The sequence below is a fragment of the Cricetulus griseus genome, chromosome 7 (assembly GCF_003668045.3).
Source record: "Cricetulus griseus strain 17A/GY chromosome 7, alternate assembly CriGri-PICRH-1.0, whole genome shotgun sequence".
Taxonomy (NCBI): Eukaryota; Metazoa; Chordata; class Mammalia; order Rodentia; family Cricetidae; genus Cricetulus; species Cricetulus griseus.
Window position 1 is genome coordinate 5,371,171 of NC_048600.1, and position 16,902 is coordinate 5,388,072.

General features: G+C 38.1%; 1 protein-coding gene across 2 annotated transcripts in view; it reads left to right on the plus strand.

Annotated features, from left to right (window-relative positions):
• The window catches only part of Strn (striatin), an 86,601-nt gene extending 73,084 nt beyond the window's left edge, over positions 1-13,517 (plus strand). For both annotated transcript variants that reach the window (XM_027426059.2, XM_027426060.2), the window contains 7 exons: positions 435-482; positions 1,845-1,966; positions 3,144-3,311; positions 5,361-5,501; positions 6,506-6,613; positions 7,673-7,759; positions 7,850-13,517. In XM_027426059.2, coding sequence (XP_027281860.1) covers positions 435-482; positions 1,845-1,966; positions 3,144-3,311; positions 5,361-5,501; positions 6,506-6,613; positions 7,673-7,759; positions 7,850-8,019 — 844 coding nt within the window. In that variant the 3' untranslated portion in view covers positions 8,020-13,517. The remainder of the gene's footprint in view (positions 1-434; positions 483-1,844; positions 1,967-3,143; positions 3,312-5,360; positions 5,502-6,505; positions 6,614-7,672; positions 7,760-7,849) is intronic.
• The last annotated feature ends 3,385 nt before the right edge of the window (positions 13,518-16,902 follow it).

The following is a 16,902-nucleotide window of genomic DNA, read 5'->3' on the forward strand; positions in this document are numbered from 1 at the left end:
GTGTGAGGAGTTCTGTGTGATATTAGTGGAGGAATTGTAACAGTGTGCGAAGTATGTGTAACATTAGTAGATGAATTGTAACAGTGTGAGGAGTCTGTGTAACATTAATGGAGGAATTGTAGCACACTGTGTGATATTAGTGGAGGAATTATAACAGTGTGAGGAGTCTGTGTGGTATTAGTGGAGGAATTGTAGCAGTGTGAGGAGTCTTTGTAACTTTAGTGGATCAATTGTAAGGAGTCTGTTTAACAAGGTACCACTGCTAAAGTGGGAGTTTGCCCATATTTTGAAGATATAATTGGGATTAAATGAGCCTCTGTATCCTGAGGCTGAAGATGTTATTACCATGGAGACCACGGACCACATACAACTTAGTTATGCTGTTCACTGCTGAAATTTGGCATGCTTAAAGTCATCTTCTTTCTCTGGTTTAGGAGTACGTCTCTTGATGTGGAGCCTATCTATACGTTCCGAGCTCATAAGTAAGTATGTGGTTTTTCTTTATATTAAACCAGCATCTTTTTAACACAGTTTGATTGATATTATACATTCTTTCCCTTACATATTTTAATATAATTTTTCTATTTAGTAGTGGTGGGGCTTTTTTTTTTTTTTTTTTTTGTAAATGTAAAAGAACCTGGCAGGTAATATAAATACCAGGTTGAGTTCCTGGTATGCATATGTATTATAAATGGAAGTCAAGGTATTTAGGTTTAAGTACTAGCAATGCTAGCACTGGGTACTTGCTGCTCCTCCAGAAAACTGGAGTTCAGTTCCTAGCAGCCATGTGGAGTGGTTCCCAACATCTTGTAACTCCTGTGATCCAACACCACTCTTCTGGCTTCTGTGAGCACCTGTGCAGAGGTGACATACAACCACATGTACAAATAAAACATTAAAATAATTTTTAATAGGATTCTCACATAGTTTCTTCCTTAAACATAACCTACATAAAAAGTATTCAAAGTGTGGGGATGTAGCTTAAAGGTAGAAGGTTTGTCCCTTGTATATGAGGCCCTGGATTTCCTCCTGAGTATTGTATGCTCACACACATGCCACTTAACTTGCATTTTTAACCAAGAATTGTTTATAGTAATTACATATTTTCTTTTTTCCACTTATGTATAAGAGACATGTTTTCTCTCAATTTGTTACAGACATTGAAATGCTTTTTATGTAATGGGTGAGAAAGTAAATATTTTTCAGGCTTAGGAGACCATATACTCTTGGTGAACTTTTTTGTCCTCTTTTGGCTTTTGTTATGGATTGAACTAAGGGTCTTAATTCATGTAACATATTCTTGGTTTTGTTGTTGCTGTGTGTGCCGCTATTTTAACCTTTAAAAATGTAGAAAGCATTCATAGCCTGAACTACTAGATGAATTTGGCTTCAAGGCCATAATTTACCAGCCTTTGGTTTGGCAAAGAAAGAAAATGAGTAGTAGTACTTCATTAATGTGGTTTTTTGTTGTTGTTTTGTTTTTTGGTTTCTTTCTTTCTTTCTTTCTTTCTTTCTTTCTTTCTTTCTTTCTTTCTTTCTTTCTTTCTTTCTTTCTTTCTTTCTTTCCCAAGACAGGGTTTCTCTGTGTAGCTTTGGAGCCTATCCTGGAACTAGGCTGGCCTTGAACTCACAGAGATCCTCTTGCCTCTGCCTCCCGAGTGCTGAGATTAAAGGCATGTGCCACCAACACCTGACTCATTAATGTTTTTAATCATTGTTAAAAGCTAGTAAGTAGAAAGGCAGTTGAGTAATTAGAGGTTCTAAGTCTTAACAAGTTACATTGTAGAACTGACATTTGAGAATAGCAGATTACTTGACACCTATTGATCTATTTGATGTCCCAGAGGTCCGGTGCTGTGTGTAGTGATGAGCAGCAATGGTGAGCAGTGTTACAGTGGTGGTACAGATGGGCTGATTCAGGGCTGGAACACCACCAATCCCAACATCGATCCCTATGATTCTTATGGTATGTGCTTCACTGAAGTTCTGAAAAGATGTTGTCTTCTTACATTATTTTCCTAGTATACATTAAGGGTAAAATTATTTACTGGTATTTAAGAGACCAGTAAAGAGAAGTGTATCTTTATGTCATTCAGAAGGATTCCTGTACATAACAGGAATCAGCAGGATACTTAATGCTAAAGGTAAAAACATGATGTCCTTGGGAAGAGAGTTCATCTCTGTAGTCTTATTAGACAGAAATGCTGGTTTGGTTGACGCTTGCTTTCTTGATGTTAGACATCTGTCTGGTACTTCAAACTTTGCAACTCATCTGCAGTCATATTTCATTATTGTTTTCGACAAACAACTTTGAAGGTAAATGAATGGTGACATCATTTCTTTGCTCAGTTATTGGAGGGAAATGGGAGAAGCTAATTAATTTTAAAGTATGCCTCCAAAATATTTATTATAAAGGGTCCTAAAAACAGTTAAGGATTGGCCTCTCAGCTAGGTTTAGTGGTATAAGCCTGTAATCCCTAAACTTGCCAGGGAGAAGCAGGAGAATTGCTGTAAATTTAAACTGGCCCGGTCTATTTAATGAGTCTCAGACCAGTCTGAGTTTTAGAATAAATCCAGGCTGTCTGTCTGTCCTCCCTCCACCCTCAACACACACACACACACACACACACACACACAACACACACACCACACACACACACACACACACACGCATGCACACAGATGCTTTGGTTTTAAGAGCAGTGTTATGGCATGAATTCATATTATACTGTGTTTCTAGATGTTGCTATAAATTCCCTTGTAAAACTATTTAGAAATGGGCTGCTTTAAGTTTGAAGTTAATACAGAATGGTTTAATATGTCATGTTTGCCACTAAAGCATTGTAATGTTACTACCAAACTAAACACAGAGTCAGCAAACAAAAATCTCTCCTTACATTTATTTAATAAACGTTAAAATAAAGCTTTCTTAAGAAATCAGACTTGTGGTTCTTAATTCTAATTTAGAATGTTCAAGATCTGTATTTCCAAAACTGCTTGTAATTACGGCAGCATTTCAGAAGATACTGAAACTAGAAGACTGCGTTACACTGTGTCTGGGTGCTCTGTCTTATGTTTTACAGTGGATCCTAAATGCCTTGACAATTTTTCTTTCTGGTTTTGCATGTGCTCGTTTTCCACAGATCCTTCTGTTCTGAGAGGCCCTCTGCTGGGCCACACAGATGCTGTGTGGGGGCTGGCCTACAGCGCGGCACACCAGCGCTTGTTGTCCTGCTCAGCAGATGGCACTTTACGTTTATGGAATACAACCGAGGTTGCTCCGGCACTGAGTGTGTTTAATGATAACCAAGGTATAGTCTTTAAAGTTAAACACTTCCAGATCTTTTATTAAACATTCTACTCTGAAAAAGCAAGCAAATAAATGATTCTATAAACTCTTGAGTGTATAAATTTTAAGGCTTTTTTTTTTTTTTTTTAACGCACCAACATTGTTGCTTAACATTTCAGTGTATGTATAATTCTTAAAAACAGCATTTGAGGGGCTGGAGAGATGGCTCAGTGGTCAGGAGCACATACTATTCTTCCTGAGGACCTGAGTTCAGTTCCCAATGCCCACATCAGGTGGCTCACAGCTGCCTTAACCCCAGCTCCAGGGTGTCTCACACCTCTGACCTCAGTGACCTTCATTCATGTGCACATACCACACAAACATACACACACAATTGAAATAATAAAAAAACTCAGCATTTGATGAGAAGATGGGGTTTACATTTTAAAAAGTGAGACGTAATTTATTTTCCTTGAAGATTGAGGGCATCAAGGATGTGTTCTGATGCGTGAGGTGAACTGGTGCAGTCCTGGCGCTGGTATCAGTCTGGAGTGGGACCATCTCTTCCCTTCCCTGGGCTGCTTTGTGACCTTAGTCAGTCCCTGTTACATATCCCAGCTAGCGGCACCTGTTGTCAAGATCACTTTCATCATAGATTAGTTTTGTCTATTCTCACCTATAATAAAATAGCAGTTTAGGATGTTATCTCTGTGCCTGGCTTTTATTCTACTGTAACGTTTGTGCAGTTCAGTGTCAGTTGATTTCCCTTTATTATGTGAGAGTATTGTATTAAGCTATGGTCTGTCTATTCATGTATCTCCTGATAGACACCGAGGCTGTTATGAGCAAAATTGTTATAAAAAGTCATAATTTCCACGACCTATTCATTTATCTGGTAGTATTTACTGTTGTTCCAGTGTGGGCCTATTAGGAATAATTTATTATGAAGGTTCATAAATTTTCATCATGGGTAGTAGAGACCTTTCAGTAGACTTGTTGGGTTTTAGGGTGGGTGTTTTGTTGTTAAGTGAAATGACCACATTGTTCCCAGAGTGCTCATGGCACTTTATAACCTGGGCTGCAGCCTGTGTGAGGTCAGTTTGCTCTGCATCCTCACTCAGTCTTGATGTTGTCACTCTGGTTCCCTTCTGTTTCAGTGTTTAATTCTTTGACAGCATATTTGGTTGAGTACCATTTCTTGCTTTTCATTGACTATTCCTAGAACTTCTGCTGTACAGTTTTGAATCATTACCTTGCTTTGGTTAGGTGTTGACCCAAATGAAACATTATTTTATTTTTATATTTATCATTCTGTTTGTTTGTTTTCTTGTGACAGTGCCTCACTATGTAGCTCTGGTTCACCTTGAATTCATTGCCCAGGCAGACCTCAAATTCACAATCCTTGGGCTTCCACTTCCAAGTGCTTGGATTTAAGGAGTATGCTACCACACTGGCTTTATCATTCTGTTTTTGGTATAAATGAGTTCCAAGTTTGTCCCCTGATGATAACTTTTCGTGTTTGTGTGGTGATTTGCATGCTAGACAAATATTCCACCATTGAGTTACATTCCAGGCCCAGAACAACTTTATTCTTCAGCAAAGTCACAATGTGCACTTAGACTTTGAAGACATAACTCTGTGCTAGCAAGCACAGTACCACTGAGCTGCACTCCAACCTAAGTTTGGATTTGTTATTGTTGTTTTCTTTTCTTCAAGATGGATTTTTAAAATACTGAATTTCCACTGTGTTACTCTATGCTTGAAATGGAAGTGGAAGCTATAAAACTTATGGTCCATGTGTTTTATTTTCTTTCAAAATAAGTTTGCATTCTTTGAGTGGATTAGCAGAATAATGGGTAGAAAACATTTAACAGGTAAGGATAATAAAATAGACTAAGGCTAAAAGTTAGAAAAGAAATACTCTTCTGTGAACAGTTCTAAAATAACTTATTCTGATGTTAAGCCTGATTGATTAAAGTAAATCATGCTTAGTTTTGTTTTGCTGCATTTTGAGTACTTTCTCAAGTAGACCTTTTAACTGTCATCCTCTCTGAATATTTCTGACACTTAGAACTGGGAATCCCTGCTTCGGTGGATCTCGTGAGCAGTGACCCGAGCCATATGGTAGCATCATTCAGCAAAGGGTATACAAGCATCTTTAACATGGAGACACAGCAGCGAATCCTCACTTTAGAATCCAAGATAGACTCAAGTATGTATACCAATCTTTAAAAGTCTCTCTATTTGTTCTTAATCAAAAGTGTAACTGCCCAAGTCGATGTGAAGAATGATTAAATCATAGTGTTCTATTGCCCAAACCTAAAGACACTTTTACTTTATAGAAAACTTTTTTGGGGGGGAAGGGGTAAACTTCAGCACAGTCTAAAGCAATCAAAACAAACAACAGAAAAACTGCACCCAAAGAATTTATTCCATGTGGCCACCTGGCATTTTCTGTTGTATATTGAAATAACTATAAATTACTATAGTAATTAATATCTTCAAAAATTCTTAGATAGTGTACAACAATTAATTAGTATGCTTAAAAACTCAAAATCTGGTGGGTTGCAAGATGATGGTCTTTTCTATTATGATGCAAAGAGGAACAAGTAAGGAGGCAAAGCCCTTGATTTCATGATATATTTAGATCACAGCTACCTGAACAGAGCTGCATGTTAGAAGGGACTGAGGTTTAACTTTGAAGATTATTTGTATATTGGTGGTGTTTGGTTTTGTTTTGGGAAAGGATCTCACTGAATCTCTGGCTGGCCTGAAACTCACAATGAAGATGAGGCAGGCTGCTCTCGAACTCATAGAGATCCACCTGCCTCTGCCTCCCAAGTGCTGGTACTAAAGGTGTGCACCACCAATGCCCTGCTGATAGAATTCTTTAAGGTAGCAAACATCACAAAACGTGTAGACTTGGATGTCATCCGTGTCTCTAGGCCAAGTCTTAGATGGAATTCATGCATAGCAGGTGGTGGAAAGGAACTCTGACATTTAATTACCTATAAATATGCCAGTGTGATGTACCTTAGGCAGCTCTTATTTTACAGCACTGAGGTTGGAGAAATAATTGGAGAATAACTGCACCACAGCCAGACTAGGGTTTCATTGGTTTTTTTTTTTTTTTTTCTGTTTTAGTATTTATATCTCCTTTATATGAAAAAAACTACTTTGACTAATTAGTACTGATTTTTAATTTTCTGTTTTTAGCAGCCAATTCTTCCTGCCAAATAAACAGAGTCATCAGCCATCCCACTCTTCCAATCAGCATCACTGCTCACGAAGACAGGCACATCAAGTTCTATGATAACAATACAGGTAAGAGCTTGCTAAGGTTTTGCATCTGATGAAGCAAAACCAACAACAGCAACAAGAAACTAAAACAGCAATAAACACCTAAGTAAGCTAATTATGGTGTCTAATGGGAGCTTTGTAGTTACAGAGTAGGCACTGAAACACTTTCTTCACTCAGTTTCTGTTCATTTCATTCATATCGGCTAAGACTAATATGGAATGGGTTTTTTTTTATTTTGTTTAATAGTAAGCAGATAGTCTAAAGCCACAAATCTGAGTACTAATAAAAATGATCTGTTGCAATCATAAGGAGTGAGTATTAATAGAAACATGTTGGAAGCAGAGGTTGGTAACTATGTTTTGTTTTAAATTGTTCAGTTATTGAATAGCTGTATTCTGTTGTTCAGTCGTAAATAGCTTGATTCAGTGTTGCATATGAAAATCCTTAGGTCATTTGTTTTGTGTGTTTTTCCATAGGTTAATCTTTTCTGTGTTATACTAAAATTTGAGTCCTGACTGAACTGGGGCATGAGGCTTTCCCGGTTGTCAGTGGAAGTACACAAATAGCAAACTGCAGGGAAGAGCTTTGTATGAGCAGCCATGATTCTTTGGCTATCTGCCGTTTTAATATGGTCACTTGTGGTTGTGTTTAGTTGCTAGCAGTTTCATTTTTAAAATTATTTTCTGTGTATTGTTTCCACCAAAACTGACCATTTTTTTTTTCTTTTGTCCTTTGTCTCTTTGAATTTGAACTGTCTGTCCTCATGAGCCCATAAAGTTTGTCTGTAACTAAAAGGACACAAGAAGACTAGTAATGTCTAACCAATTAGTGAACATGTAAAAGTCACTGAATTTATTGTGGCTTAAAAAACAAATATCTGAAATTTAAGCTGTTTTAATTTTCTATTATTAACGTAACCAGAGGCAAGAGTAGAAGATTGGTTGTTTGAACTGATGGAAAAAGTTGATTCAAGAAGTACATAGACAGGGATGACTGGGGAAACTAAGGTAGCATGAAAGTTGGCATATGGCCAAGCTGAAGAAAACCGTCAATAACAAGTATAACAATCTCTTTTTCCAAAGGCAAACTGATCCACTCGATGGTAGCCCACCTAGAAGCTGTTACAAGTTTAGCAGTTGATCCAAATGGCCTGTACTTGATGTCTGGCAGTAAGTACATTAGCTGTGGATTATTTACTTTCCCTTGTCATCATCATGTTGATAAAATTGTTCCTTTCAATCTCTTTTCTTTTGGAATAGGTCATGACTGTTCGATACGCTTATGGAATTTAGAAAGTAAGACATGTATTCAAGAGTTCACAGCTCATCGGAAAAAATTTGAAGAATCCATCCATGATGTAGCATTCCACCCTTCCAAATGCTATATAGCCAGTGCTGGCGCCGACGCGCTGGCTAAGGTCTTTGTATGATGTGACGCATCAACTTCACCTTCTAGCTCTTTATAAAAAGTCAACTGCACAACAGAGATGCAGAAGACCAGGGCAAGCATCAACTCACCCTGCCCTTTTGTTCTGCTGAAGGAGCACAGAGAACATTTGTTAGAGTGTAGTTTTGCAATTCGTGCACTGTTTTCTAAAGTGAAGGTTTATTCAGGTGGCTGCAAGCTCAGCTGACTCTGGGAGCCTGAAAACTTTGAAATTTCCCCCCAAAGAGGCACTTTTGTTTCTGAAATTGTTCTCATTCGCTAGGCAGGCCTGAGCGAAACAGGTTTAGCATCTCCCTTCCTTCTGAGTAAACAGGGCATGCTGTCTGTGTTGGATAATTAAAAGTTGGATGGCTGGGAATGAGTAGAGCGGGATGTACTCTACCCTGAGATCTGCTGAACATATTAGGTAGTCAGACTGTACTGTATCCGCTCTACGAACCCCATTGTGTATAATGACCAGACAGTGTTCAAATGAGTTTCTAATGTAGCTCTCCGTTCAGCTGTTCCCATAAAGCACGTGGCAAAGCATTTCACCTATTAGGAGGAAAAGATGCAATAATATGTTAAGTATATTATTCAGAAATGCTAACAAATATTTAGTTTGCAAGCAGATTTTTATATTGTATTACAATTTTGAAAGTAAATGTGGTACCACTCTGTCCAGCACCCATTATGAAGAGTAGTTAATGGAGCCTGCTCTACTAAAGATTTTTAACTTATCCAGGCTTGAGATTGTTTATTTTTAAGGGCAAACAGGGACTATCTCTATAATAATTTGTTTAAAAATTCACCTCATTTGTGTGGTATTTATAGTGCTAGAGTGATTATTTCCTGTTGATGAAATGTTCCTAGTGACAGAAAAAGGAGAAAGCTATTTGTCAACACTCATTTCTCAACACCCATGTGATTGGTTCAGATAATCTTCACTGTTCCTTCTCTGCCTTTCATGTTCATGTTGTCTGACGCCTACCATAAACAGTTTATAATTATTATGTTATGAAGTCCAAAGCGTGTGGTCACCTCAGGCAGTTGCTTTGGCAGCAGCCATGCTTAATAAAGCAGTGCACCCTGGAAATATGCTACTAGTGTGTCATAGAGATCCAGATGGAAGATGTTAATGCCTGTGATGTCTGCGAGGTTCTTTCTCCTCCCCTTCCCGTTATTTAATTGGAACACACATGTTAATGAACAGTGAACCAGTACTGTACCTAGAGAAACCCATATGTGGTCAGCTTTCGGGAGTCTCAGAATCCTGCTGACTAACCCTGTGCTCACTGTGCAGACCTCTTTCCTCTAACTGCTGGCACTCTTCATGCCCTTCACACACCTTCTCTGCCAAATGACAGACCAGTCTAAATATTAAACATAAATTAATGTTCATCTTTCTACCAACATGTGTACACGAAATATTATAAATATTATAACCCATTATAATGGTTCTGTTGCCATAACCATGGCATTTCTGGTGATCTGTTCTTTGAAGTAGCATTTTCATGGTGATATGGGTAATGATTGACTTCTTAAAAATTTCTTCTCATCTTCCTTTAGAATTCTCCATTGTGCAGGCAAATTTTCATGAACATTATAAGACCCATACTAAATTTCCCTGGTTGTTCTATAGACATGCTATATAATTTTAGTAACTACATTTTATCTTTGTGCTTTGGTTAACAAGCAGACCTAAGAGATTGATTGGTATACACAAGTGAATTGAGTTAAATGCTTGTTTTTATGCAGATCCAGAATTTTACACAGTGATGGGTAAATTTTTTCATCCTTCATAAAATGAGCAAAAGGGTTTTCTAACCCAACATTTACAGAATATTAGAAGATTCCAGGAAGTAGTGTATTTATGACCACAGTTACTTTCCAGAGCCTTCAATGTATGTTTTATTCCTGTCACCAACATTCTGGAAAACAGGAGAGGCTGTCCTATTTGTTCTCTGTCTCTTGATTGGATGGGAAATAATCCTAAGATAGGCAAAGTGTAATACAAATGATAGAACTGTTGGAAGTTTTTAGGGAGTGTGCTTTGTGCCATTGAAAACTGTAAATAGAAAGATTCTTCTAAACTAGCCCTGTTAGCTCTCAGCCTGGACATGAGCCAAAGCTGTCTTCCAACCAGATGGTAGTAGTATGGACATTTGTCTGACTTTCCCCATCCTAATGAAAATTCATAAAATGAACAATTTCAAGATTCAGAATCATTGAAATGCTTTCATAAATATTTACTGGATTGTAAATATTCTGGGTGAACTGTTTTGGAATAGTATGAAAATCAGCAGGTGGGTTAGGTCCCTGCCTTATTTTCATGAGCTGTGGATACATCTCTGGGAGCTAACAGTACCCGTCTCAAAGCGCAGCTGTCACATGGAGCTCATTTGCTATTCAAACCATAGACAAATAAGTGATATAATGACCTTCAGTATTTTTCTATTGAACAAATTTATCAATTTTTGCCATTAAACAGATAATTAGTTATGCAAAGTATTTAGCTTTTGTAATCATTTAGTTGTAACTAAAAGGGGAAAATTGAACTGTATCACTGATAATGAATTTTGTGAGAAATTATTTGTTTATCTGACTTCCATTCCTTCAGTATTGCTATAAATTTCTTTTGGAGATAATGATTCTTTATTTGAAAGATGTCTAAAAATGTATGTATATTTTATAAATATATATTATATATATTATAGGGATATATATAATATATAGACTATATATATATCTAAACCATGGGTGCATTTTACTGTTGTGTTCTCATTTTTGGAGGTAGTATACTCAGAAGTTGATGAGTATGACGAGTGTTGTGCTGTTTGCTTTTGCAGTATAATATATAGCTCTAAGTGTTTAAATTACTGTATATACTATATTCATTATAGGCTAGCATGCTTGTTTTAAAGACTGTCATTCTAGTTTATTAAAATCTGAATGTAAGAAAACCTGGCTATTCAAATGTGAATTGAAAAGATTCCTGCTGAACTATTTCCATTGAACATTCAAGCTCTTTGACAAAATGTGTCATCAAGAAGGCAATAGCTAGAAAGTGAGAGGTGCCTTTAAAAAAAAAAAAAAAAAACCTACAAACGCAGCCTTACAGCGAGGGTGAAGATTGACTCTGTGTCAGGGGTGGGAGGGGGAAGAGAGAGCACGAGCGTGTGTGTGTGTGTGTGTGTGTGTGTGTGTGTGTGTGTGTGTGTGTGTGTGTGTGTGTGTGTGTGAGAGAGAGAGAGAGAAAATCCTGATTTGTGACAGTCACTGTCTTTTAATGTATCTGCTCGGCTTGTAGGACTCCAGGGGACATTTTATGCATAGTCTTCGTGCTCTTTGGAGCACCTTATATGCTTTCCGAGAGTTTCAAATGTGAATTCCTAGAAAATTCAGTAAAGAATAAATGGCTGTTTTTTTTTTTTTTAAATTAAAATCAACTTCAGATAACTAAGTATTGGTTCCCCAGAACTATGGGTTTCTCGTTGATGATGTACTTTTTTTTTTTTAAAAGCTTGCTATTTTTAGTACTTCATATATTTCCCCTGTTCACAAGAGTATGTCATGAAATTCTTATATGATGAGGTTTGAACCAGTAAAAATCATTTTCAGATGAAACACTTGAACTAATTAAAATTCCACCTAAGAACAGTCTTGGAAAATTGAAATTGCCTCTCTCATATCTACCTCATTGTCATTGCTGCCATTTTAGCTAGAACAGATCTCTATGACATCAGAAATGAGTGTCGATGCAATTTAAAAGTCTGTGTGTGTTGGTGCTCCTCTCAGGCTTTGTTATCTCCTGTGTCCTCACAAAGCGGACAGAAACATTTAGGGTTAATTTTAGGTTTTTTTTTTTTTTTTTTTTTTTTTTACTTTTTACTTTTTGTTAGTTTTGTTTTCTTCAAGGATGGCTTAAACCACCACCCATGTTTTTAGTGAGTAGGGAGTTTTAGTTATGTGTAATATTTTTAACCAAGAATGAAATTGTTACTGAATTTACCTGAAACTCCAGGCATAGTGGCACAATCTTGTTTGTAATCATGAGAGGTGGAGGCAAGACGATCACAAGTTCAAGTTTATCCCCAGCTATATAGGGAGTTCAAGGCCAGCCTGGGCTACGTGAACCCTTGTCTCAAAGCAACAACACAAAGTTTACCTGGGGAAAAAAAAACCAAAACTGTGATTTTATTTGGCTTACTTTATTCTTTACTTCCACACTTAGGTATATAATTACTCACTTCACTGGCTTAGAAGTTGCCTCCATGACCGTGTTACTTGTTTGTTTATCCTGCAGTACTCAAAGAGTGTTTTGACACTGGGATTCTCGTTGTACAAAAGTAGTATCTGTGTGTGTGTGTGTGTGTGTGTGTGTGTGTGTGTGTGTGTGTGTGTGTGTGTGTTTTGTATTGTATCATTTCCTAAAGTCCATTTTAGTAGAAGGTCAGAAGAGGAATAAGTCTCTGTTTAGCAGGTAAACAATTAGAATCAGTTTTACATTTGCCACTAAAAGCTTTGTAACTGCTCATATCAAGCATGCAGCTAGGTCTCCATGTCAGTGGAAGGGACTCCACATTGACCAAGTATTTAACAGAACCTTTACATCGGTTTTGTTGTTAGGTATTTAACTTTGAGGAGTTTTATGCTAGATTAAGAGATCTTTAGATCCCACTACTTATTCTAGCAACACTTCTGAAGTGGTTCTGAGGGTTCTTTCTGGATCTTGGCTAGTCAAGCTTTAGATTTCATTTAACTGGGACCACATGCTCATCACCCCTCTGGTGCAAATTAGAAAGTTCATGTTAATTTAAATTAACTTCAATGTCTGCCTGGGTTTTTACCAGGCTGTGAACCAGTGAGTGCCTTGTTAATGTAGAATGATTTTCCCCATTGTATGTTAGCTGTTTCTGAAAGGGTCTCAGAGACTGGGGTTTGAAGTGACTTTTGCAAAGCTGCTGAGTTGACAGTACAGCATTAGGAAGTCTTTGGTCTGCCATGTTCCTTCCGCTTTTCCTGCTTTCTCTTCATTGACTGATGTTGGCCTCTTGTGAGAAAACTAACATAGTCCCCTTCACACACTCTGTTTTTCATTCCAGATTCAGGAGTATCCCCTGTCCCGCCTTAGCTATATGATCCAATGCCTGTTTTTAGGGAGAACCACTTCTTTGTAATACTAAAAATCTTACCACTTATTTTATGTCTTCTCATCAGTTTACTGGAGTGAACCTCAGGGTATCATCAGTTCAGAATTCCAAATAACCCTTTCTCTCCACACCCAAACCCCCAGCTGGTGATCCCTGGGCCAGATTGTTTGATATTCAGGTGTCTTCAATTTTAGTTATAATATCAATTAATGTAAATCCAAATGCTAATTTTTGTGGTGCAAGAAGTTCCTTTTGTAAATTCAGGGTATGGATAAGCTAATAATGATATCCAGTTTTGGTGGCTTTGAGTGTATTGTTTGTTTTTAAATAAAATGTACAAAATAGTTAATGTGCTTATAGGTGTGTCTTGAATTGGACTGCTTGTCAACTCTGGGAATCAGTTCAAACGCTTTACTATCTGAAGCTTTTGTTAGGGGCTGATAGAAGGGTGCAGAGAAATTGAAGAGTATTAGACACAGTAGATATGAGTATAGAGTAACAGCATTCTCAGCTACAGATGACGAGAAAGGTGGAAAAGCTGATTATGAAGGCTTTGGACCCGAGGAAAACCAGCAAAATTCAGATGCCTCGTGAGATCAGTTCAGTTTTGCTTTCAGGGATGCGTGGCGTGTATACCCACCTAGTATTTCATATTTGCAAGTGTTCAAATAATTGTTTTAAATTGTAAATATGTATAAACATAACGTTCGCTCTTTTGTTGGGTTACTTACCAACTAGAACTCTTCTACATCCTGGGACCTACAAGTCACCATTCGTTTTCAAGGATTTGCTTGCCTGGGACATATGATGTCACTCTACAATACAATATGGAATCTAAAAAAGAGACCTCTTCGGCACCCCTCATTCTGCCCATTCTTCTTTGTTATATGTTGGCATGATAATGAGGAATGTAATTTCCAGTATTGTCAGAAATTCCCATTTGCCTTTTTATATAGGAGCTGACACATGATTTGCTAGAGTCATTGTGGAATAACCTACCTTGAAAGGTCAAGAGAACTCAAAATTACTGGTGAATTGCTGGATTCTCTGGGGTCAACCTAGGGTCAGAGTAATAGTATGACCTGCACTGGATTTCCCAAGACCACTGAGGTTTTCCCAGCTCTGTCCTAGACTTAAGGTATTCTCAGAAGCACCTGGGAGTCTGGTTTTCCTTTTAATGCTAATGCCATAACCATGGAAATCTCTCTGCTTGTGAGCTCAGTTCCCATGTGCTAGGACACGCAGTTTGGGAAAGCAGCCTCCTTGAGGATCTGAATAATGGGAACCCTTGGTTTTTAGGGGTAGTGGTTTTTCAGTGCTGGTCACCAAACACAAGTCAGAGTCTCGTGTCCTAGTCCAGCACTGTCCCTGAACTGTGTCATTAAGACTTCAGAGCCTTAACACAATTCCACCAAAAGGGAACAACTTAGTGGAGGCCCACAAAGTGCTAAGCTTTCCCCTGTCTTGCATAAATTCTGGATTAAAGGGCATGGTAGCGGTAGTTGAGCTTGAATAATAATCTGGTGATTTTAGTGAGAAAGTCTGCATGTGTCCTCACAGGAAGTTCTCCTTACCTTAGTTGGTTTCAGCCACTTGGCTTGCTTAGAGAATGGTCCAGATGCTAACTCCACATTGACTTATTCTATACAGAAAGCTCATTTAGCCCAGTGATCTAAAGAGCCAACAGCAAGACATCTCCTAATTGCTAGAACTAAATGTTAAGCCATGTGCCAAAGCTTTTATGTTCCAGGTTCCCAATCACACCAAAAACAAAACAAAACAAAAAAACCCCAGATATTTACATAACAAAAGCCCCAACATCCCCAAGTGAGAAAGTTTGCTTTTATTAAAGAAGACAAAGTTCACAGAAAGCAAAACATCTGTGTCCCTCCGGAGTTAGTGTCCCTCCATGCAGTGTGCTGGAGTGTTATCATGTACTGACTCCTACCTCTGTCCTGTGTGACCAAGCAGGTATGTTTGCACATATAAACCAAGTTGATTTAGAGCTAAAGCAATTTCAGCAGCAGTTCGTTTGCTGAGTGACTTGGATGACGATAAGAAAGAAAGGAAGGAAGGAAGAAAGAAAGAAAGGAAGGAAGGAAGGAAGGAAGGAAGGAAGGAAGGAAGGAAGGAAGGAAGGGAAAGGAAAGAAAGAAAGAAAGTCCTGTCTCCCAGGCAGTATGCCTGCTACTCTTTCCTAAAGGGCGGAAAGACATCTCTTTCAATTAAAAAAAACAAAACAAAAACAAAGGCTCCAATTTTGCTTCACATTGGTTCTATTTTATTAAAGATTTAAAAAGAATAACACCAAGTGTTCTAGAACCTGGTTAGTAAAATAGCAGCTAGGAGATTTCAGTACATTGTAGGGAGCCATGTTAATGTATTTGTCTTGTGTCATTTGCATATATCAGAATGAAGACCTAAGTAATGTTAACTGAGTAATAATTTCATGAAGGAAAATCATTTTAAAAGAATGAGTACTGTTTTGAATGGTTTTAGCTGCCTTTAAAAACTTTTAAAAAGATATCTTTCTCCATATATTTCAGAGAATCCTATTGATAAAATGATTTCAGTGCACATTTTAGAAAAAGAGAAACCCAGTGGTCCTATGTATCTTTTGACAGTTGTTTGTGAACCACACCCCTACCCCGCCGCCAGGTCCAACTGCTATGTCACAGTGCTATGATAGTGTCTGCTGACTGAGAAGCCCGTGTTTTTGTGCTCAGTTTGTAGGTTACCAGGTACATGTTAAAGTGAGCATGAAGTTTACCCCATGTAGAATATGTGAGAACTCTTAATAGAGGGGTCATCTTACGGAGCTAACAGTGGTAGAGTTAGGCTTTGCCAGTTGCCGTTTACAGACTTTGAAAGTACACAGATCAACTGAAGCAGCATTTAGTTTCAGTCCATTTAAGTGGAAGCTATTCTTTATTGACAGTACCTGCATAGTTCCCTGCTGCATCTCAGAAGGAGCCAGGCTTACTTCTAACTCAGACATGCAGTCTTCCCTTCATTCCTTTCCTCTGGCCCCTTCTTAGATTTTATTTTATGTGTATGAATGTTTAGCCTACAGGTATGCATGTGCACATTGAGCATGCCTTGTGCCTGTGGAGGCTGGAAGATGCCATTAGATTCATAGAATCGGAGTTACCAGCAGTTGTGAGCTGCCATGTGGGTGCTGGGACTTGAACTTGGGTCCTCTGGAAGAGCAGCCAGTGCTCTTAACAATGGAGCCATCGCCCCAGCTCCACCCTCCCTTTTAACTGCATACTACTTGTTCATATTTGTGAAGCACAGTGTGGTGTTTTGACTCATGTATATATCTGGTAGTCACTTTAAGCTTATTTTGGTGACTACTTTTGAAGTCCTCTCTGACGTTAGTACATTATTGTTAATTCACCCTGCAGTTTGGGAGAACACCAGAGTTTATTACTACTCCTGTCAGTCTCTGGTGACAATTATGAGGTCTTCAATGAAGTACTTATCTAATGCATCGGTGATATAGTGGCTGTGTCTGTCTTACATACCACACACGTCTCCTTGGACATGCCCTTCAGCCTGCACATGCTGTTCTAGGTGACAGGGTTTCATGATTGAATAGAATCCTGTTGTACTGGCAAGGATGTGGAGCAAGAACAAATAAAACCCAATGTTATTGGTGGGATTGTAAATTAGCACAACCCTTGTTCACTAATGAAAAGAAATCCTAAATTCCATCGTTTCTAGTACTGGAC